Raw genomic sequence first — 25,062 nt, 5'->3', positions numbered from 1 at the left:
TGGCCCTTGGTTCGTGTATGGTCGAGCATCATTTATGCTCATCTGCACGCAGTCAAGTGTTAGGTAGCCCAAACCTACCCTTTTGGGCCCAATTTAACCTAATTACCTATTTTGAAACCTATCTAGTTTTCCAATATGTTTCCAGGTCCAATTTAAGTCCTAATTAATCACATAAACACCCAATTAATCCATTTCTCCTTGAATACACATTTATTTTTCTAATTAATCCTCAAAATAATATTAACACCCATTTGAGTTCTTAAATTAAAACCTAAATTCCACAATTTATTCCTTATTTAAAAATTAAGATGTTACATAACACAACTTATTTATTTTTTCTCGACTGAAGGAAATATATTTCATTAAAAAAAGTACATCAAACATCTAATAAAGCAACAAGACAACAAGATTATTAGTTAAAAAACAACTAAAACGACTAACATAAACCAAAAATCAAAGATAGAGCCTTTGCCTAATAGATTGAAAAGATTAATTAATGACTAATTTATGTCTACTATGATTAAAGAAGTGGCAATGGAGGATAGTAGTCTAAAGACTAGATTTAATGAGCATAGCCTCCTTGAAGCCAATGCTGCAAAACAAATTACAGTTTCAAAGATCCATCCTATCTTGGTAAAAAAAAAAAGATCCATCCTATCACGTGAGGAAACAATATCCACTAGAAGTTAATAAAAATTTTCAGCGCAAAACAAATCATAGCAGGCATCAACTAGCCACCACTATAAGCAGAATTAATCCAAAAGACAAGGTTATTACTGAGACAAAATGACACATAAAAGAAACATGCTACCAAGACCAATCGTAAAATCTAAGGGTGAAGAGTAAGATACCAAAATCGTCGCCAAATAGTCCCCTAACAACTTCAAGAAATCAATTGGATGTGTTGTTGGGCGGCTGGCTGCAAACTAGCTACCAAGATTCTTCATAACTGCTTCTAAAGTCCCTTGTAAATCAAGATTTGCAACATTTTAGAGTGAAGACTCTTGCATATTCTTTAAAGCCCTTTCCCCTTTCATTGGAATGATTCTTTAAAAAGCCCTAGATCATTGATTCCTTTACCTCCACTATTGTTGTCTTCTTCTGTGTCACCGCTACCTATCCCCAATCAACAAACCACTAATCACTTGCACTTGACTAGACCTCAATTGCCATCCTTCTCTTCTCCAACCACCGTTGAAGAAGTGAACTTTGGTCGAGAAGAGAAAAACAAAAGCCTAGGTGGACCTTAAGAGAAAGACAAAGACAAGCTTTGGAGAAACCCTAGCACAGATGGCTAGGGAGAGAAAGTCTTCACACAATTTATTTCAAACTTGATGTAAAAAAATACTAATAAACTATTTATTTGTTTGGCAGTAAATCATCCCATATTTGAAGCCATCCAAATCTTCTACTAATCTAGAATGAGCAAGGCCCTTTTTGAGTAGAAGATCTCCCTTGCTAGTTAAACTAGCACTTATTGGTAAATAAATTTCTCCCTCCACTTGTCTTATTTATAAATAATTTTCAACATGTTTTATCAAAATTAAGAAAAACTTTAAATCTCAATAATCTTGTTTTAAAATTTAATAAGCTTCCACCTACCTCCTAATAAGGATAAACACTATTATTTATTATACTTTTTCTAGTATTTAATACGACAAAAAAGTAAAAATGAATATAGAAAACTAGTGAAGTATTTTATAAATAAGACTAAAATTAATCTCTTCTCTTTGTCTTATAACAGGACCAGAGGAGGTTGGTAAAAAGAAGGACTAGAGGATTATTTATTAATTTATATTAATTTACCGAAACACTTGTCACTAGAATTATTTCTTAAAGCACTTGTTAAGGTTCTCCATTCTACCAGAAATATATATAAAATTATTACTGCGCACGGCAAGAATATGAAAACTAATCAACCAAAATCTCATGTGCCACAATATCAACCATGTATTATAATTCTATATGTATTACCGACAATGTGTCTCCAATTAAAATCAGCATATATTTGTTGATCTGTGAGACATATGCTTCAATTATTACACCATACATTCCGACCATTATTAATATGTATATGATTCTTCTTCTTATCATGCACAATCCTCAAAAACTACATTCATCGCGTGGCAATGGGACCTCTTGTTTCGGTGGATGTCTTGCAATTAGTGTACTTAAAATCAAATCACGAGTCTCTGTCAGCTTTCCCTAATCTGTGGGTTGAGCTGTTTTGATTATTCATTCAGGAACAAAATAGAATTAATAATAAAAGTGTGAATTACTTTGAGGTCCCATACCATACAATTAAATACTATAAAGTTCATTGATAACTAAGTAAAAGAAATTAAAATGATTATTAAATATGTTGTTATTTTATTAAGGTTTCAATACACCTTGTGGTATTTAAATATATTGTGGAGGGACTTATATGTAATTCTCCTTGTATAAATATATAATTCTTTTTTCCATGATTTGGAATGTTTGTTATATATGTCGTGGGAGATATCTATAATTAACACCGTGTCATATATCATAATTTTATCTTCACCTCTCATTAATTCTGTCTCATATATCTTGTCTTCTCTTGTGCTTTCCAAAGAAGCACGTGATTTTCCATCAATTTGTCTTTTAACTTTAGTATTCCCGCGGGTTTCGCGAAATATTAAGCGAAGAAAGTAATTAATTGAAATTTTTTGAAATATTAAGAAACACCATTAGTGAACAGATAAACGTTCCATTTATGAACTTATAGAAAAGGAAATGGAATGATATAACTTTTACTCCCTAAACTTCTTCTTAATTGACAATTTAGTTCTTAAACTTTGACTTGGCATAATTTAATACTTATGATTCCCCAATTGAATAAATTACAAAGACTATGCTGTATTTTAATGAGTTAAAATAATTATAGAGATTGAGTGGTATCACATGAAAAAAAAAATTTAGCTATAAGGACTAAATTATTCAGAGGTGATAAACTATAAAGATTAATTTTTTTTGAGTTAAAATTTAGGGGCTAAATCAATAATTTTAAAAAAGAACAAAGACCAAAAATTATATTTTTTTAAAAGAAATTAACAGTAATTAAGATACATGTTTAGTGAATTAATCGGCCAAATTTAAAATTAATTATAATTTTAAAAACATTAATGAGCATATTCAACTCCAATAATACAACTAAAAAATGGACTTTGAAACTAATTATAATTAAGTATTAAGTCTCATCATTGATTGTATAAAAGAAATATTAAGAAAAGACACGTCGATTTGCAGTAGGGCATATGGAACCTCTTCCGCGTGCTTTGTGGTCCTACCTTATCTAATCATGATTATCACTAATTATAATTACTCTCTTCCTATAGCATTATTCAGTTTGTTCATTTCTTCCCTAACATTTACAAGGTGTGTTAAAGTATATTTATCATTAGATTAGATTTTAAAATAAAAACTGGTAAAAATTTAAATTACACTTTGTTGTAAGTATCCATTCAGTACTATTCATTTGTTATCAATTTAGAGATGTTAGTTGCATACATACATACATATGCTAGTTTTACAATTGAAAGTTTAATACTAATTGAATTTCTTATATATTTAGGGTTAAACTTTTTGCTCCAATATTGATATTTAAATTCAAGTCTTTAGTTACCTTTTTGGCTAAAGCATACCTTCAATTTATACATTGATCTTTTCTACGTTGACAAAATATTTTTAAATATTAACATATTAAAAAGTTTATTTTTTAAAAATAACAATGTTTGATATAAAAAATAATCATTTAAAATTAAGTTAAAATTTGAAGACTAAAAATATACTTTTTAACATTAAGAGACTAAATTAAAATTTAATATAAAATTAAAAGATTAAAAGCATATTTTAACCTTACTTTTTTAAACGACTCTACTCCCACTAAGTCAAACTGATGCAATGATAATTATCTTACAACAAACAGACATTACAACAATAATCTGAAAACTTAATTAGCTGAAACCTTGTTTTTTCTTTAATCATACCAAACAAACTTTAATTTATTTTCATCTACAGAAGAAACCTAAAGAGCCCCACTTTGTCACCAGTTTCCTTCACATCTTTCTCAATCTGCTGCTTATACTCTCTGAAAGTGAAGCTTCTGTAAACCTTGGGTGTGCCATGGCTCTCTATGACTGCGTCATGCGAAGGATTATAGAAATAAGCCACAGAGAATCTCTCTACCTTCTGCGCAGCCGCCACCCTGTGCCTTATGCTTCTATAAACTCCATTGCTCAGTACCTGTGTGATATATATGCTTTCAAGTTTCAAAGGTACGTTTTCTCAAGTTTATTATTCTTCATTCTGAGAGAGAGGAGCTCTATATATAGCCCTAGGCAAAAGTGATTGAAGAAAACTTGTTTTCTTCTTTAGTTATAGTTATTTCTCTGATTCGTACCTCTGAACATTTCTGGCGCGTCACTATTACTGTCATTTTCAGGCCTTTGGTTAATTGAGTGCGTAGATTTCGCGGCGGTAGAGTTTATAGTATCTTTGAAAGTGAAAGGAAGATGATGGATGATTTTTGAAAATTAATTTTTTTTTTCTTAAAGCTGCTCATTATGAATTATATGATAAGCCTTCTGGGTAATTATAGTCCTTTTGAAAAATATATTTAATTATACACGCCATGATATAACATGTTTAAATTTATATGTGATGTATTTGTTCGAAGTTCATGTACCTGGTTAATTATCATCATTCACGTCTCTCTAGTTACTGCTAGGAGAAACTAAATATTCTTCAGAAATGGAATTTTTCAGCACCAAGAATGATTTCAGTGATGGAAAAAGTCCATCACTGAAAAGAGCATTTTTCTTGTAGCATATAATGTATTAAGTAATAATTAGTGTAATTAGATGTTAAACTGTCACTATACCATGAATCTACTCATTATATACTAGACTGTAGGTCAAGAGAAGGAAGTCAAGCAAGTCATTTAACGCTGAAAATAACTTCATAATTAAGAAAATCTGCATAAACATGGCTAGTATTATAGAAATACACACACACATTCCTCTTTAATTTCTCCCTTCTATATATAGTTTCATCGTATGGAAGAAATCTTTATAATGGGAGGGGAAGGAAAAAGAATTATAGAAAGAAAATTTTCACTGTCGTTTGTTTAGGAATTTTTTAATCAATCGATCAAAAAGGGGAGAAAAATCCCAGTTAATTGACCTTATTCCCAACTTTAATTTTTTGAGTCCTTCCTCTCCTTTATTTTAAGTTTCAAAATTTAAGTAATTAACTTCAGAGGAAAACATTTTCCCAAACAAGAAAAAGGAAAATCAGGATTTACTATGGATAGTCTTCAAATCCCTTCCCTTTCCCTCTTAACTAATTACTTCCCAAATATTAGAATATATTAAGAAGTCTCACATTAAGTAATTAAAGAATTAATTGAAGGTATATAATTAAGATTAATTAAGCTAGGTAAGTTCTATTGTAAATTGGCTTAAACGATTTTGATAGAACGATAAACATAATATCCTAATTAATTCTCAAAAAATTAATAACATTTATCTTAATCTTTAATTAAACAATAGGCATAAGACTTTATAATATGTTATATACCAAACACACCCTAATTAAGTAATTATAGTGCGCGCGCGTTTTTAATGTAGAAAGGCATGTACCTGGAATAAATCACCGATATTAACCAAGAGGGAATGTGGATTAGGTTTGACTCCAACCCACGTTCCATCTCTGAGCAATTGCAATCCCCCAACCTGGTCTTGAAACAATATGGTGAGGAAAGTGGAGTCACTGTGAGGCAAGAACCCAAACACGTGCTTGGGAATTGGGCATGGTGGATATCTATTCAGCCGAATAAAACTCGTGTTTGGCAAACAGTTTTCCCGGAAATATCTGGATTTCATGTTCAATTCCTCACCTAGAATTTCCGCCAACCTCTGCGCCAGGGGCCCAGCCTTTCTTGCAAAAGCTTCAGTCATTGATCTAAATTGAAATAGAGAAGCTCATGTTGAGAAAATAAATTTATATAGCTAATTAAAGGCACCAAACGCAAGTGAAAAGGAAGATTAAAACCTGAAATGGAAAAAAATAATAATTTGTGAGTGAAAAATAATACTTGTATAAAAAAGAGATAAGAAAAACAGATAAATAATGATAACAAAAATATGATAAATATATCATAATTTTACTTATATTAATATATAAAACGTTAGGAATATGTATGGAGAAAAGGTGCACATAGCCATATATAATTAATTAAAATAAAACTCTTCTCACAGTATATTAAATTAAGGAAAAAAAATTAAGAATATCTAAAAACTTTTTGGTCCGCTTTAATTCATTAATTCACCTAATATATATATATATTTGTCTAGAATGAGTTGGCTTATAATTGTACGCAAACATTACGCAACATGCACAAGTGATTTCTCAAAATTATTAATTGTTTCCTGATGTCACACACATGCGGGAGCACGCAAGGATATATGCTTAATTAATTAGTTGGTCAATTGATTATAATTAAGAATACTATATACTCTATAAAGTACTATGAAATAGAAGAAAAGCATGAACAAGATTTTATGAAACCTGATCAAACAAAAGGATATATGTTTATGTGTGTAACAGACTTGGGGCGTTTGCTGCTCTTCCTCATGTCCAAAATATTATTAGCTCTATCTAATTTCCCCAAATAAAAAGATGAGATTTTGGACATTATATATATTAAAGGAAGTAGAGAGAGGTCAGCAGACACCCCAAATCCGTGTGTAACTGTATACCTCAGACATTGGTGGTGGTGGTCGGCCATATTTGGTGGTCCATGGGGAAGAACATGGAAGGCTTCAGACCATGAGAGCTGCCTAGGATTTGTAGCAAAAGGGTTCCCCCACTTGTAGTTGAAAGATGTGGAAGTTTCTTGAGATTTCTGAGCAAAAGGTCTGTGAAACACTTTCATTTGTTCCGACAGCAACCTCTGCAAGAGTTGTTGTGAAATCCCATGATTTACAACTTGGAAAAAACCCCATTGTTTGGCAGCTTCGATGATTTCTTTCTTGCACTCTTCTCTCTCGACATGGTCGGTACTGTTTAAACGGCCAAGATCAATCACAGGCAGATCGCAAGTGCTGATCTCCACCGGGATCATGTCCGTCGTTCTTGTGTCCAAGGAGCTTTCGAGAAGTTTCTTGCAGGCTTCTAGGAATAGAGGTTCGTAATCCATTGTTACTCCGACTTCTCCTTGAAAACCCTATACGTAGACGTGCGTATGCGGAAATTAATTAATTACAAGCACACAAGTAATTAAAACGATCAGAAGACTGGAAAGAATTATAGGTTTTTTCATGCAAGAACAATATTAAAGAACGCGGAACTTTTGCAGGAGAATAACATGTGTGAAATTATATATATACATATGTAGTGGCTATCTCTTGCACACAATTCTCGCACTTTCAGAATATATAACTAAAGACTGTCCGCTTCCATATAGAGAGATTACAGTAGAAAACTAGACATGATTTGGAATTGGTTGGCAAAGGTATAGTTTTTTAGGGGAAAATAAGAACAAATGAAGAGCAACTTTCTCTTAAAAACTGAATTTCTTGTAAACAATTCCCTAAATTTAAAGAAAAATGTAAAAAAAATAAGTTTAATTTTCAATTAATTTTCCATATCTGATAAATGGAATATTTAATTAATGGCTTTGAGTCGAGTGAAAAACCATGATGAGAAAACTAGCATCATGTTATAGTAGCGCACACGCGCGTATTGGTGGTGACATTCGCTGTTATGATTCTAAGTAAATGTAGAAGGAACGTAAAGTTCAAACGCATTAGAAGGAATAATGAAACAAAAATTGTAAGTAAATGTATATGTCACCTGAAGTTGAGCTACTGCTTCCATTTCAAGCAACGGCAACCTGAAGAACATAGAAACAACTCAGTATATCCGAAAAGAATCAAAAAGATCTGAATCTATTCAAAGAAATGTATACATAACTTACCTACTAATGTACAAGAGAAGACAAGATGACATCCCTTTTAACAAAAATGAAAACCCTAGGTAAAAAATATTACTTGGATACTCAAATGCCAGATAAGGTTTAATTTACCTGATGACTTGAGAGAGAGCAGAAGAAGAAGTCGTCAAAGCTGTTTTTGGACTTTGGAACTGAGATTATAAAACCTTGAATGCTTCTAATAATGTGTAGCCAGCAGAAATTAAGCAACGAACAAGAAAGAGAATGAATGTGATTTAGTTTGTTCCAAATTAATCTGAGAGGTAGCTCCATATTTATACATAAAAAAAAAAAGCAACAGTTCGTGTGTAGTCCCATGCACTATATGCTGATTACAAGTTTAGGGTTAAATTGAAAAACGCGCGTTCAAAGCCAAAAGCACACACTACACATATAAACAGACTGTGGTTGCAAATTAAGCACCCCAAATATATTTCAGATGATAATCCATTTTAAGTTAATCAAAAAATGGGAAAATTTTAACTATGCTTTAATTACTCTGTGTAATTTAAATTTAATTCAATATATTATATGTATGGATCAATAGGAGCAACGTAACTACTCATTACACTTTAGCAACAATTTAGTAACAAGCATTTTAAAAAAAATGGATAAAAGATTGTTCAAGTAATCTAGATGCAAGTTTAAGGTTTATTGATGAAATTATAAGGTTAAATTGTGCTTGAATAAAATAAAAATATTTTTAATTTTATACATTAAAACATTATATGACAAATAAAAAAACTTAGTGTTAACAAATTTCACAACTTCACTTTCAAATCCAAAACATTCATATCCATCCATAATAATTATCTAACAATGAATTATTACATACAGGTTTCAAATAAAAAATAATCATCTTTAGTTTTTATTTGTAAGTCAAACTTCAATATTTACACTTTAAACTTCAGTATATTATTAATTAACGAGTGGTTACGACTTACAGGTAATTACTTTTTTTTTTTTTACATGGGATCTGTATATAATTCTCTCTAACAATATTGTTATCAAATTCAACCCTAGATTATCAAGTCCATGATTCTTCTAAAAGCTGTGTCTTAAAATAGTAGTACTTATAATATATGAAACATTTTTTGGCCGTAATACTTACTCCCTCCGGACCAAAATTGACATTGATAATTAATTCACGGTTTATAAAAATGTTAGTTAAAATCTTAATTTTTTTAAAAAATTATATCTTTTCAATTTTATCCTTATTAAATATCCTATATAAGTGTTTTTGATAATGATAATTAAAATTTTAATGCATCATTTTTTTCAAAAAGAGTAATAAATAAAGTAAGGATATAGTTAAAAAAATAATTATAAAAATTAACTAATGCTCTAGATTTTAGACCAAGTAAAGCTTTTAGAGGATGTCTTATATTATGGCATAAAGGGAGTTTTTTTTTTTTTGCCTGAAGTTTACAAAGGGAGTATATAATATTACAATGCACAAGAAAAAAAATCAAAACCTAAAATTAAGGAATGACATTATTCTATGTCTAAAGTAAAAATAAAAAAATAAAAAAAATCCAAACCTTTTGACCACTAAAGATTGATTTAGTTGATTAAGATTTGACCTATAACCTGTGTTTTAAATCTCACTCTCAATAAAATAATCTCATTAATGAGTGATTTATAAATAATTTTATAAATATTTTTTGAACCTAAATATATGCTCTAGTCTTGATGAGCTTTCAGAACTCAATTGATAATTTAAACATTTTTTTTGCCAAAAAAAAAAATCCAAACCTGTTGAACTATAATGGCTTTTCAATTTTTTTAAATTTTTCAATTTTGATGGATTCTCAAAATGACCGACCTATATAAGTTTTGGAATTATCCCAACACTAGTTTTTTGGTGGAACTAGCTAGTTCAATATAGTTTTGATAAAATTTTTACCAAGAAACCAATTCAAATTAGCGTAAATGGTAGAGGTTTACCAGTAAAGAATATCCTAAAGAGACTCTAAAAATAAATTTTTATTTGAAAAACATATTGGAATAAATTTTATTTACTAATTTACCCCTCATCCAAATCTCTATTTTTTTTGTTGACAGTTTGTTTAATATTAAATATCTGTTTAATATTTTTAGTAAATTTAGACAAAATTTAATTAATTTTAAATAACAAATTGATCAGAAACTTGAGTAATTTTTTTAAAAATATACATTTAATGAAATATATTTAAAAATTAAATTATAAATTTAACATATTAATATCATATGCTTAAAATTATAACATGTTGTAATCTTATAAAATAGTTTAAAATATAAATGCTTGATAGACGTTTTTAGCTAACGTGTATTTTGTTGTTGTTGCCTGACTTAGCTAACGAGTGTATATTTAAAATATTACTGAATAAATTCATAAAAAATAATCACCAAAACTAGTGTAAATCACCAAAAATAATTCATCAAAAATATTAGTGAATAAATAATTTTAAATATTTAAAATCATTGAAACTAAAAATTAGAATTGTATAAAACTAATCAAATTTGTACTAAGATAAAAGTTAAGCAATTTAATAGTATAAAAATTGTGATAATGTATGTTAAAATTATTTTTTGGACAAGGATAAGTGTTTAAATGATTGAAGGATTGCTTGTAGAACATACATTTTGATTTTAAGGGAATATACTCTCAATAAAGTAGTTATTTATCTTTAAATTAACCTTATCTTTTCATATTTATTCTTATTTAATAGGGTATTTTACTTTAAAATAAATATAAACTTATTTATTCAATAGGGATACTTTTTTAAAAAAAGATAATAATTATATATTAAAAAATTAAAAATATTTTATATTTTTAAGTATTTAATTTTTTAAAAAATATTTTACACTTTTTAAATAAAGTAAATAAATGTTATGGGTGTCGGCATACATAATACCTTCATTTTAAATTCTACGAAAATGCAAAGATCCGCCGGTTACTTTTTAAATAGAATTAACGTTTTGGTATTAGAAAGAATTTGACAAGTGATTTGACTTAAAGTTTTAGTAATACCAGATCTGGTTGGCAAGAAAAAGTAATACTAGATTTGGCATGTTAATTGGGCCCCTCACTCCAGGCTGGAAACAGTTTATAGAAGAGAAAAAAGCGATGAAGGATCATTAGAAAAAAATTATATCAATCAAAAATTAATTATTATCAAAATTTAAATAAAAAAAGGTTAAATAAACTGTTATTAATTTAGAATGAGTTATTGTTAAAATTTGAATAGATATTTATTGATAAAAAGTTAATTCAAATTAATAAGTATCCATTCAAATTTTAACCAGTAATCTTTGATTGATATATATTTCTTCCAACGTCCTTAATTGATATTTTTATTTTAAAAAAAATATTTAGGTGGATTGAGTGCATTACATAATTTGTAGGATGTCAATTAAAATCTAACATTTTGATGACATTAAATATAAATTGATTCTAATATTAATGATAGTAGAGGAAAAAAAAGGTGAGAAATTAAATGTGTATTCTGTTATAAAAATAAAATCAATTTAAAAAATATCACATGAGATTTTATTTAAATTATTTAGAGTATTTTAATTGGACAACTTATAAATGATGTGATGTACTTGATCTACTTAAATATTTTTCTTATAGAAATGCAAAGCTCTTCGTGGAATTTTAATTTAACTAGTATGAAATTTGTTATTTTTTAAAAAATAAAATTTTTTTGTTTAAAGAATGATTAAGATATACTTATGTGAATAATATTGATTTCATTTATTAAAAAATACACTTCTTTATATTTTATTATGAAAATATTTATTGTTTCGAAGGTCGTAAAATTTAATTTATTTAAAAATGCTAGTACGTTATGACGATGCTCTTTCTTAGTAAATTTATGCTTAATAAAAATTTAGTCTGATCGTTAAAATTTTATTATATATAATATTGTTCAATATAAAGTTAGTTTGTAATATATTTTTACCTTAAATTTGAAAATAAAATATATTAATGTAATTCCCTATATCTTTTTTTTTTGTACATATAATTCCCCATATCTTTGTTATAAAAAACATGACAAGCCTGTAATTCTTATATGAAAATATAAGGTTTTATAATTTGACACCGCAAATTGCATCAGCATATTTTTCAAGCAATCTTTTACATATAATATGATACTATTTAAGAAGTTTTTGTCATTAATTTCTCTTCAAGAGTACCATTTCATCATTCAGTCAAAATTAATAAAAAGGAGAAGTACACACATTTGAAATAAAAGGGGAAAAAACGATCACGAAAGGGTAAAAGCCTAAAGGTGAAGCAACAAATTGCAAAATCTTCTACATAAACCACTTTGAATAATTTTTTTATACAATTATTTAACTGGATCATATTTGAATATTGTCAGATATTATTAAATGTAACTCTCCCAAATGTCACCTTGTGTATCTTAAAACGGGCATTGAAAGCATTACATATTTTGCCATTTAAATTAAGAATCTGAATCTGTTTCTTTTTTTTTTTAATCAACGTAAATTACTTTTGTTGGGGATAATTAACACAGCCTTAGACCCCACATTTTATCCTATCCATTACAAAGGCAAAAAGGAAATAATCTAACAAAACTAAAATTATATATAATTATTCATCTTAATCTTCACATCATATTCTAATTAATTTGGATTTGGAGAAATAAAAATCAAGCAATGTGTAGATGAGGTACAATTTTTCTCTAGATCATCTACGTTTACAAAAGTAAATATATGTTATCAACAGACATTAGTTTTAGTAGAAGGGGCTATAGTAAAAACCGAGGGAAAAAAGAAAAGAAAAGTAATAGAGAAATATTAGAGATAAAAAAAGGAGTGTCAAATCTAAAAGATATAAGATAGATTAAAAATATATAAAGTTTAAGGTGTGTTTATCCAAATTGCTTAATTTTTTTTTTGCTGAAATAGACTATCCTCGGGCATACTTAATAAAAAGAGTTTAACAATATAATTGTTTAAATACAAAGTCTTAAGTTCAAGTTTGTGTAAATGTTAAAAAAACATTTTTAGGATAATCGCCTCCAATTAGAGTTGACAATACTCGAATCAACTAACTCAATCAAATAGTTATATAAAAAAATTAATGCTATATTTGGATGTATATGAATTTGGACTTAAATTTGAATTTGAGCCAATTAGATTATATCTAATTGGGTAATTAGATAAAAAAGTTTGTGCAAGTCCATTGTTTAGATAATTAGATATGTATATCCAAGTTCTACATCAATCTCTTTGTAATTTAAAATTCTTTATAAACTTTTATTAGTTCAAATCTTACCTCAATCTCTTTATAATTTAATCAATCCGTCGATGGTGCTAAACGGGACCAGATCACCAGTGGCGACTAGGACCAGTCTGCCACTGTTGACTGGGACTGGAACAGTTGAACTTCCATTAGGATCAAAATGTCAGTGCCGACCAAGGTTGGAGTGTAGGCGACGACCAAGATTGGACGCCTGACTTCCACCAAGATCAAACTGCTGTCACCAACTGAGACTAGACCACTGCTTGTGATTGGGATTGAATGACAAACTTCTACTAAAGCCATATCGTTGGCGATGACCGAGACTAAACGGTTAACTTCTACTAGAATTGTACTAGGACAGGACCTTCGACACCAACTAAGACTAGACAACCACCTGTGATTGGGATCAAACGGTCAAATCTCACCATGACTGACAATTTCAATTAGGACCAAACTGGTGACTTCAATTGGATTGTTAGCAGTCTAGGCCCAGTTGAGGTTGTTGGTTTAATCTTGAGGGAGGTTGCAGCCAACTAGCGAGTCCCCATCAACATCAACAATTCGATCTCAGTTGGTGCTAGCGATCTTGTCTTGGTCAGTGCCTGCAGTTCGATCTCTATGAAAGTCGACCATTTGATCCCAATCTTTACTAATGATATGATCTTGGTGGAAGTATGTCATCTGGACTACCGACATTGTTTGAGTTCCTTTTAAATTCAAGCATAGAATTGAAAACTTTGAATTTTACTTAAAATCCAAATAAAGAATTTTAATATTAGAATTTAAAATTTTTTATATCATCTAAATAAAGAATTCAGAATTTATAAATTTTAAATGTGAGATTTTAAATATGAGATTTCAAATCTAAATTCCCAACCTAAATTCACCAATCCAAATACAACCTAAATGTATGTTGTATTCAAAAGCGATAATGGGCATATAAAATAAAATGTGAATACCACACAATAATTAAACTCAATTGATTATCTCTCTCTCTCTCTCTCTCTCTCTCTCACATACTTGAATACACACAGATGATCCAATTTAATGAAATTTTTTGATAATCCAAAAAGAAATGATGCTATGTTTGGATATATATATATATATAGATTTAGATTTGAATTTAAATTTGAGTCAAATCTATTGTTTGGATAATTAAAAATATATGAATTAGATGTGACCCAAATTCAAATCCAAGTGCTACATCAATCTCTTTGTAATTTAAAATTTTTTCTAAACCTCTATTATTTCAAATCATGACTCAATCTCTTTTGTAATTTGATCCAAATCTATGAAGGTTTGATTGGCCTACCAATGATAATTGGATCAGACTATTAAAGCTGATAGAACTAACTACCATTGTTGATCGGGATTGGGCTATTGCTGTCGATCGGGGCTGCACCACTAGTGCCAATTAAGACCAGATGGATGACTACCCATTAGGATCGAACTGCCTTTGTCATTGAGGACCAAAGTGTAGTTGATAGTGATGATTGGGACCTCACAACTGATTTCCACCTTGATTGAACATATGGTGATGATCAAGATTTAAGACTATATGGCTGACTTCTATTAGAACTGGGTGGCCTATGTTGATTAGTGGAAGTCGACTGTTCTATCCTAGTCATCGTCATCAATCTGATCCAGGTGAAAGATGGCTAGTGGAAGTCAGTCGTCTGGTTTCTGTCATCGTTGTTGGTCAGGTCCTGATGAAAGTTAGCCTTCCCATCCTAGCCATCACTATCAGTTAGCCTTAGTGGAAGTTGGCCATTTGGTCTCAATAAAAGTCGGTCGTCCTTTCCTATTCGGTGTTAACAGTCTAATCCCAATGAAAGTTGGCTATTCAAACCGTTGGCTTTGACTAAGAATGAATTACAGACGTCGTCCAAATTTCTTTTAAGTTCAAATATAAAATTTGAAATTTTACTTTATATTTAAACAAATAATTTTAATATTATAATTTAAATTTTTTTACCAAATAAAGAATTTATAATCTATAAAGTTTATTTTAAATATGATACTTTAAACCAAAATTTTCAACTAAAATCTACCAATCTAAACGCAACATGAGGGATTTGTTCGAATTTGGAAGGAGCGGTGAACTATAATAATAATGGGATTGATGACATGATCTTAAAATAAAAATGAGAGGACATAAATGGAAATACAAAAACAGTAAATACAATAATTCAACCCAAAAGACATATAAAAGTGAAGTTGAATGGATTTTAAATTGACAAGTAACAAGACATCACCAAATAAGGCTCCAATCGCCCTGCTTGAACGATCATGTTCAGAATATAAGTTGGCTGGAATCTAGAAGGAAAGTAGGAGGATCCCACATTGGCCGTGAAACATAAAACTTTAGAAATATATGTGATTTATAAATATTATACAAAAGTTAACCCAAAAAATAAAATAAAAATATTATACAATGGCCACACACACATCAATATCATATCATGTTTTCAGGTTTAGGTGCATGCACTAGAACAGGCAGGGAAGGATCCAGAACCCAATCAATGGGGGGCCAACATTAATTTGAACATTTTAACATGCCAAAACAATATAAATTTGACAAAAATTTTGAATTCCCCCTCCCAAAAAAGAAAAAAATCCGTCTCTGTGAACACGCTCAAATTAGACCAAGGCATGCTACAATTAATTTTTTTTTTACTTACATATTTTTTTCATTATTAAACTCTGACCCCATTAATGTTTTATTATTTAATTTTGTATCCTAATTGGTTTTTAATTATGTGATCATGTGTTGTCTTAAATCTGTGGAGTGCAAGTTGAACGATATGTACGTGTGTGTAAAATAAAATCTATTTTTAATCAGAACTACCAGCCTGTTTACTTAATTTGTTCTTAGTGACTATACTTTCCTTAGAAAATAACTACTTTAATTAATTTGTTCCATTCCGTTTTAATTAACATAACCTAATCAAAAGAGGCATTTTCTAATGTATAATAGTCATCAAGTTTTAATATCCGCGCGCACTTGACTAGTAAGCAAAGTTGCAGAAAGAAAATAAGCATTTTCTATTTCGTTTTATTTAATAATCTAACCAAATAGTTATTTTCCAATGTATAATAGTCACCTAGGCCAATACATCATTTCATCAAAAATCAAAATGTTATACATACCTCTGGGAACTAAATAATAACTATTACATTTTGTGATATTTAATTACCATTTGTATATTTTGAGAGTTTTTTTTTTTCATTCTACCTTATAAATATGATAAAAAAATTAATTTCTTTTTGTGTTAAAAATAAAAACTTGGGAGTCGTACCATGCATGTTTAAATTGAAACATTAACTAACTGTAGAGTTATGTTATATACTCAGCTAGGACTAACTTTCTTGTACATTGCATGGGAAATATTTGATAAAAATATTATTACGTACATGAGTGATTGCAAACTTATTGGTCTTTGTCAAAAAGATCACTCATCAAGGAAATTGTGAGATATAATTTTATTGTGTAAATATTGTAATGTCACAAAAAATTTAAAAGTTTTTTGGAAGACTTAAATAGTATATTTAATAAATTTTTTCAATCAAATTAATAATATTAATAATAAGAGTTTATTATACAATAAATAATATATTAAAAAAACTAAATTGATAAAAAAAAGTGCTTTCTTTTTTAAGGACTTTTCGTTATACGTTAGCCAAACTTTTTCTTTTCGGCCCAAAAGTTAACCCAACTTAAAGAGTACTGGATTAAGTGATTGAATTACTGTCTTGATCAACCCATTTGCCATGCTTATTCTTATTGATTAAATTAACATCTTTTGAAGTTTGGAGCTGACAATTATCACAACAGTACTTAGTATACACGCGCGCGCAAACTGTTGCCATATAAAAACTCATGAATTAGTTTCATGTTAATTAATATTATTATACGACTGAAATCTAGCCATATACTCAAGTCATTAATTTACCCCACACACACACACACACACACCCTCAACTCATTAAAAACTTATGCAGATAGTTTTCTATGAAATGTGATAACAAAAACATACCCACACAATCATAAGGAAGATTGAGCCAAGTCAGATGAATAATGAGTAATGAGTTTATATATATGCATGATTGAAACGTAGCTAGCTACATATTCAATTCACGATATGAAAAACTTGTCCTCACTTTTTCACAAATACGCGTCACAATCAAAGAAGACTAATTCAAGACACTAACAGATAAGGAGGAATAATCTTAGCATGATTAATTAAAACTTATCATTATTAGACAAATTAATTAAGCACTTTACCTATCTATATTATTCTACGCAAGAAACCTAGAGAGCCCCACTTTATCACCGATTTGCTTGACATCTTTCCCAGTTTGGACTCTATACTCTCTAAAAGTAAACTTCCTGTACATAGCAGGCTTATTGTTATTTTCACTGCTCTGTATCACTGTATCATCCGAAGGGCAAAAGAAATATGCCGCAGAAAACCTCTCAATCCTTTCAGCAGCAACTACTCTGTGTTTTATGCTTCTGTACACTCCATTACTCAATGCCTGCATGATTATCAATATATAAAATATTCAGTACATTAATCATCCAACATAATAGACAAGTATAATATAATATGCACACACATCCACTTAACTAGCATGATTTTATGCCATTACAGTATGTACCATTTTTGGCCTATTCACTTAATCATTAGAACGATATTCTCATTGTCGGCTATCCCCAGATGGCACTGCTGCTTGAAAACTGAAGCATAGCATAAATATCTATATATATATGCTTGTCGTTTTACTATATACTATATGCGGCTTAAAGACGTTGGAGCAATCATAGTTTTCTTTTTTCTTTTTTCTTTTTGAACGAGATCCAACAGAAGAAAAGAAAAAGCTTTGAACGAACACACACACACACACACACACACACACACACACACACACACACACACACACTGTAAGTAGTCTGATTTAGAAACAGAAATCAAATATATGCCACAGAACCTCACAATCTTTCTCAGCAGCAATATTTACCAATTCTGGCCTATATCTAGAATGTACCAATTCTGGCCGACTGATGACTTAATCTTGAGTCGTGACAATGATATTTATTCATTGTCGGCCCAGCTAGGGTGTACGATGGAATATGGGATAATAATTAATTAAGATAATTAAGATTTATTTAAGATATTATGATTTATATTTGAATAAGGATTTTATTCATTAAAATCAGGAGTTGTTATTTATTTTAATATTAGTATTTTTAATATTGAATTTAGATTTAAGATTTGGGATTTGAATTTAAGTTATTATTATTTTATTATTTTTAAAATTCTATAAATAGAGTTATGTTTTTCATTTACATTCAGTTTTTGAATATTATTGAACAAGAGTTTTCAAGAGTTTTAATCTTTCTTCTCTTTCTTTCTCCTTTCCTCCTCCTTTTCTTTATGTTCTTCTATCCCTTCTTGTTTTACATTAATTTGGTATTAGAGTCAGGTACATCACACTTTTGTTGCCAATCTCACTTAGAAACTACAACTTTTTCATTAAAATTGGGAGGTCCAAACAATGTGTAATGAATTCACTATTCAATGCTACTAGCTAGAATGCTTTCATCACCTTTCACAAGTTTGCTCCCTGTTAGATCTTAGAGGTTTGCAATTTTTTTCATATTTTGTGGCATTTTGAGTAATTTTTTATTTTTATTGATATGAATTTTTGTATTAAAAAAAGAGTAAAAAAAGGAAAAAAGAAGGGAAAAAAAAGAAAAAAGAAAAGAAAAGAAAAGAAAAGAAAGTTTGCTATGATACTGAGTTACTATAGCATATACACACATTTAGATTATCGGTATGAATATGCTGATCTATCACAATATGTTCAACAGTGAAAGGATTATGCTCAACGATACACATGTAATGAATATCAACAACGGTATGCCTATCTATCACAAGATACTTATTGGCAAGATAGCTATTGGTATGATTATGAAGAGCAATCATATGAGTACACAAGCCATCAACAGTATGAGCATCGCTATATCCAGTCAGAATATGCTAATCATAAGCGATATGAGTATGAAGACCAACATTAGCATGAGTACATTGAGCAACGGCAATATAAGCATCTTAATAGCCATTAACATGATTATGTTTATCAATATGAGGATGGTACTCGTTGCCATTATAAATATGCTAATTTTTAGGAGGACATAGACTAAATTATAGTTAAACTGGATTGCTTTCAGTAAGAACAAAATTGTTATTTTGACGAGCTTAGGAGAGATTGTAGTGAAGCTAAGAAAGCAACATGTGAGATTAAGAGGATGATTGATAAATTGAGGAAACAAATGGAAGAACAAGTATCAAGCGAACTAACAATAGTAGCAGCTCCTTCCTTGCCAGTAGAAGGCTCTTTAAACAGTGATCAAGTTGTCCATTATACATTAGTACAAGGTGCTCCTTCTCAAATTGCCCCTAGCAAGGACAATCTTATGACGTTATAACTATTCCTTGTCTGCAGGCTATATCTCCCAATGTCACTTCGTTACTTAATAGTTAAATCCAACAATACTTTATCTATTGAAAAGGCTTTTTAGAGATTCCGTATGGTCAAACTACTCACTCTTGCCAGAGTTTGTTCTTTCACTACCTCATTTGTTGGAAATGATTTCCAAATCTATGCTCATAGATGAAATTCTATCCCGCCCATCCTTCCCCGCCTAATTTGCGCATCAATTTTAACTTGTTGGGAGATGAGTTCTTCAAGTAGGGGAAAAATGATAGAATATGAGATAATGGTTAATTAAGATAATTAGGATTTATTTAAAATATTAGGATTATCTATTAGGGATGTTTAAATGAGGATTTTATTTATTAGAATATGAAGTTATTATTTATTTTATATATTAGTATTTTTAATATTAGATTTAAATGTAGGATTTGGGATTTGAACTTAAGTTATTATTATTTTATTATTTTTAGAACTTTATAAATAAAGTTATATTTTTTTATTTATATTTAACTTTTGAGTATTATTGAACAAAAGTTTTCAAAAGTTTCATCCTTCCCTCTTCTTCTTTCTCCTTCCTTCCTCTTTCTTTTCTCTCTATTCCTCTCCCCCCCTCCTTCTTGTTTTACATCAATGTACTAGCTAAATTGAAAAAGAAAGCACGTACATATGTTCGCCATTACCATGTATATACGACAAGTAAGTAATCATAGTTCTTTTTGAAAAGTGATGCAAAACACACACTTTACCCAGAAAAAGACATCAATCTTTAATTATAAGGAATTAGCTGATAGATGAAGAAGAGACTGGAAGCACCTGGAATAGGTCACCAATGATAACAAGTAGAGCATTAGGGTTAGGGTTTACACCGACCCACTTTGCATCTTTCATCACTTGCAAGCCTCCAACTTTGTCTTGATAGACAATTGTGAGAAAACTGGAATCACTGTGAGGCATTAAGCCAAACACCTTTGAAGATATTGGGCATTGTGGGTATCTGTTCAGTCGAACAAAAGTGCTGTTTGGCAAGCAATTGTCTCGGAAATATCTTGATCTGATATTCACTCTGTGGGCCAGAATTTCCACTATGCTTTCCACAAGGGCCGTCGCTTTTGTTGCAAAAGCTTCAACGCTTCTGATGATTGGAAAATTTTGTAAAAAAGAATAACAAAACAAAATCACAAAAGTATAGGTCAATTAAATGGCTAGAATTTTGAAAAAGGACCAAGTTATCATCATCATGATGGTGTCCAGCAAACCTTTTTGTTTACTTCCTTTAATTTATCCTTTTTTGGCTTATCCTTGGCTGCAAAAGTGTCAGTGTCTAGAGGGTTCTTCAAGTACAAGATCTCTAGCTTCTCTGCTTTAAAGGACTGGGATATAAACTTTTACAGTCATGAAATATATTGTCCTCCAAACAATGCACATGTTGCTTTTATTAGATCGAGACAGCTATATGCATGTGCATATAAATACATTGAAAGTTTATTACATTCTTAAAGTATAATTTGGTAGTCACTCAAAGGTCAATTAAATTTCAAAATCTTTTAACTTACTTTTTATCATATCTAGTCTGTAGATATTCTTAAATATTTATCTAAGCTACAGAAGAACTTTATATGTTTATCATATAAGGAAGTACTGTCATATAAGTCCTATGCATGCTAACTAGATTCGTTAAGCTGGATCGAACCCCTTTCTTCTCAATTTCCCTAAGTATCAGTGTGTGTGTGTGTGTCACTACAGGTTGCTCATTCCCATGCAGCTAGAAAGCCTGTGAGCACGTAGAGATGATGACGACCCTCTAAAGTTAAACACATATATAAAATATACACAAATTAATTACCTCAGATTTTGATTCTCTACCATCCTGGATATATCTGTGAGACATATATGAAAGGCTTCTGACCAAGAAAGTTGACTCAAATTAGTAGCAAAAGGGTTCCCCCACTTGTAAGTTCTGAGTGGTGACTTATCCACGAAAGGTTGATGAAAGAGTTTCATTTGTTCAAGCATCATGCTGTGGAGCAATTCTTGTGAAATCTCATGATTAACAATCTGAAACAAACCCCATTTTGTGGTTGCTTCAATCATCCGATCTCGTTCCTCTGGTCTGCTGTCTTGATCTAAAGCTAGCTTCGCAAAATCGATTATAGGTGGCTCCCATGAATCCACCACAGAGGGGTAATTAGTATTTGTGTCTTCACTGTGGGGATTTTGCAGAAAGGCCTTGTAGGTCTCCAAGAATGGAGGATCATAATCCATTACAGCAAAGCTCTCAAATGCTCCAATAATGTGTCCTATCATCATCATATATAGAAAGTACATATGATTATTACTTTCCAGTCAATGTGTCCTGAGTAAGTGATTTGAAGAACATAATGTCACTTTAGCCATTAGCTAGATTTCATTACCAGCAGGAAGTGGCAAAAACTGATCAGTTTAGCAACTTTCTTGATTACTTATTGGTGGAAAAAGTAAAAGAGAGATCAGAGCAAGTTAATTACAATGAGCCATATTGCTAGACCAAAGCTTCCTTCTGGCATAATTAACTTTGATGATTAGAATGTTGGAGACTGGAGTAAATAATTAACTTTGGACTGAGTCCTGAAATTTGTAAATAAGTTGGAACAATGACATTTGCTAGTTGAATAATGAATAGGATATTTAATTTCTTGTGTAAATGAATATTAAACTATTCTTTCATTTTAATTATTATTTTTGCACCCAATCTGAACGTATAATTGTTTTGTCATCTAATCATTCTATGTGCTGTATGTCTCAGGAAGAGATTTAAACAATTTTTATATAAATAGGTTTGAATGTAAATCAAAGAAGACAATGTCAAATTAAAATTTTACTCGATTCAAATATATTATTGTGCACTGGTCAAGTACCCCACTGGAATTAATGAAAATCTTGGTGTGCTCACTGGCCCAAAGAAAGAAAGAAAGAAAGAAAAATCTTCTCGTGCCAAGATAAGAAATTATAATAAGATCCATTTATCTGAAATTTTATTTAAGTTTCTCTACTTTCAGAAAATAAATAAATGTGATTAATTATTCATTGAAACAGTTTCGTTCATTTAGGATACAATTCATCCATATGAAAACGTACAGAAGCAGTGTCCTTTTGGAATATATATAGATAGATAGATAGATATAGATAACCTACGTACAAAGTTGATTACATATATTCAGAAGAGGGTTATAGATCTCATATATTCAAATTTTGTAAAGAATTCAATCATCTTGCTGAAAAAAATAAAATTTCTAACCACGTTTAATGGTGCTACCTATTTTAATTTTGCTCTAATTTCTATATATGCTAACCTGAAGTGAGGATCCATGATATGTACTTAATTAATCAACTTTATGAGGGAAGCTTCCCGTACATATTGTCTTTAATGAATAAAGTTTCCATTTCGATTAGAAATTTCTGCAGGCTTCCAAATCATCAACCCACCTATAAGGGTTTCTTCATGCTATACACACACATACACATGCGATGCAAAAAGCAGAAAAACCATACTCTATATATATATATATATATATATATAGAAATGCCCTATATGCATTTCACAGTAGATAAATGGAAGGCTGTGATAGATCAAATTTTCACCTGTGATAGATTCAGTTTCAAGCTGTGATCTTGTTGTTTCAACACCACTTAACTCATCATAGCTTTCAAAAACCCTCACTATGAAAAAGTAGAAACTCGAGGAATTCTTTTACTTGTTTAGCAGGAAAGAAAGGGCAAGCTGTTAGGGAAGAAAAGACACATCAAATAATGAGAGGAAAAAGGTTATGATCGTTCAGAGATATATATCTGAGAAGAAGTATGACGAGTTGCTGGAAGGGTGCAATTAACATACAAAGAAACTTGAAGTTGTGTGTGTGTGTGTGTGTGTGTGTGTAAGAGAGGGTTAGACCAATAATTGTTCCGAAACGCTATTGTGATAAAAATTCTATGGCTAAATCATAAAACACGCGTCCACCAACGAAAGTACCCCAGAGGGCCATTTTACAAAATTATGTCATTGTTCACTATGTATGCAGTGAGATTATTTGATTTAAGTTATCAGATCTTCCACATAATAAAACTTTAATTACACTCTCTTCCTTTTCTTTCATATATATATATATATATATATTTGGACGCCACCATTTTTTTTTCTTTTGATGGTGCTCAAATGAGAAAGGAGAGCCATTGACTAACACACTCTCCCTCTCACTCTGTGCGTGAGAGAGAGAGAGAGAGAGAGGAGAGTTCTAATAAATTATTAGTCGAGTGATGATCAATAAATAATTTGGACTTAGCTTAATCTATAAGTTGATGCCTTCATTCGCTGATTAGGTGCTAATGCTAAAATCGTCAACAAAAATCAGGGACTGATAATGGCATTTTCGAGTATTTTAAGATGTTGTGCGTGTGTGTGTGTAAAGTTACATGAAAGAACCATTAAATCTAAATCAGACCTTACATTTTCAAAAGTCTTACACGCACGCACGCACGCACATTGTAATTAGATTAATCTCCACTTTTATAAACGTACATAGTATTATAGTAAGTTAATTAAGTAGGAGTATTTTATATTCACACACTCTAGCAGACTTATATTGGACATATAAGTAAAATAAAAAATAGAGTATAACTTACACAAAAGTTTGTCTTTATAACAACTGGTGGTGAAAAATACATACCAAATATCTTGTCGACTAAGATTTTTTGGGGAATGGTGAATTGATTATAGATCTCATATCATACGAGGGGGTAATTATTATGCCACACTCATCGCTTTGGTCATCAATCACTTTAGTGATTAATCTTTATCCCTAAAATTTATTTGAAAACCGTAGTAGATGAATAGTAACTTGCGGGCCTAACATTTTATTATTAAAAAATTTTCATTATTGATCGGAAGCTGATCAAGGACGCGTGATTTTATAGACGTTTCACAATAAGAAGATCGATGAACCAAACATAAAATGAAGGAACATATACAATAATTGAGGAGAGGTTCTTGAGATTGTTTTTACAATAATTCTGACTATATTGTATATATTAGCTATAGTATAATTACAATTGTTGAAGAATATGCCTAACATGTCAATTTAATTATATACGATAAAGATAAAAATCCTGAAAGTATTATCAAAGGAACTACAGAACCCTAAGAAAAATTATGGAACAATGTAGCATATAATTTTTTTATCTCTATTGTTGATATAAGAAACTTGTTAGTGAGTAGTTTATAAGTATTTTTGTAAGTGTTTTTTGAGTTTGAAAA

At 30.2% G+C, this 25,062-nt stretch overlaps 2 protein-coding genes across 3 annotated transcripts; both read right to left on the bottom strand.

Moving 5' to 3' along the window:
* Positions 1–3,934: 3,934 nt before the first annotated feature.
* Positions 3,935–8,195, bottom strand: LOC129312526 (gibberellin 2-beta-dioxygenase 8-like). The gene is made up of 5 exons (XM_054955172.1): positions 8,111–8,195; positions 7,879–7,918; positions 6,783–7,249; positions 5,664–5,985; positions 3,935–4,266 (listed from the first exon to the last, which is right to left on the bottom strand). The coding sequence occupies exons 2-5, from the start codon at positions 7,900–7,902 to the stop codon at positions 4,036–4,038; spliced, it is 1,044 nt and encodes a 347-aa protein (XP_054811147.1). The 5' UTR covers positions 7,903–7,918; positions 8,111–8,195; the 3' UTR covers positions 3,935–4,035.
* Positions 8,196–17,440: 9,245 nt separating this feature from the next.
* Positions 17,441–23,647, bottom strand: LOC129312624 (gibberellin 2-beta-dioxygenase 8-like). 2 transcript variants are annotated; one of them, XM_054955300.1, is made up of 4 exons: positions 23,394–23,647; positions 21,619–22,072; positions 20,589–20,907; positions 17,441–17,813 (listed from the first exon to the last, which is right to left on the bottom strand). In XM_054955300.1, the coding sequence occupies exons 2-4, from the start codon at positions 22,035–22,037 to the stop codon at positions 17,574–17,576; spliced, it is 978 nt and encodes a 325-aa protein (XP_054811275.1). In that variant the 5' UTR covers positions 22,038–22,072; positions 23,394–23,647; the 3' UTR covers positions 17,441–17,573. The 2 variants fall into 2 exon arrangements, with proteins under 2 accessions (XP_054811275.1, XP_054811276.1); XM_054955301.1 differs by having other exon boundaries at positions 20,589–20,904.
* Positions 23,648–25,062: the final 1,415 nt, after the last annotated feature.

This window comes from Prosopis cineraria, unplaced genomic scaffold (genome assembly GCF_029017545.1).
Source record: "Prosopis cineraria cultivar Desert tree isolate PC_DT_omini unplaced genomic scaffold, ASM2901754v1 PC6, whole genome shotgun sequence".
In the NCBI taxonomy this organism is placed as follows: Eukaryota; Viridiplantae; Streptophyta; class Magnoliopsida; order Fabales; family Fabaceae; genus Prosopis; species Prosopis cineraria.
This window is presented reverse-complemented; position numbering and strand designations above follow the sequence as displayed.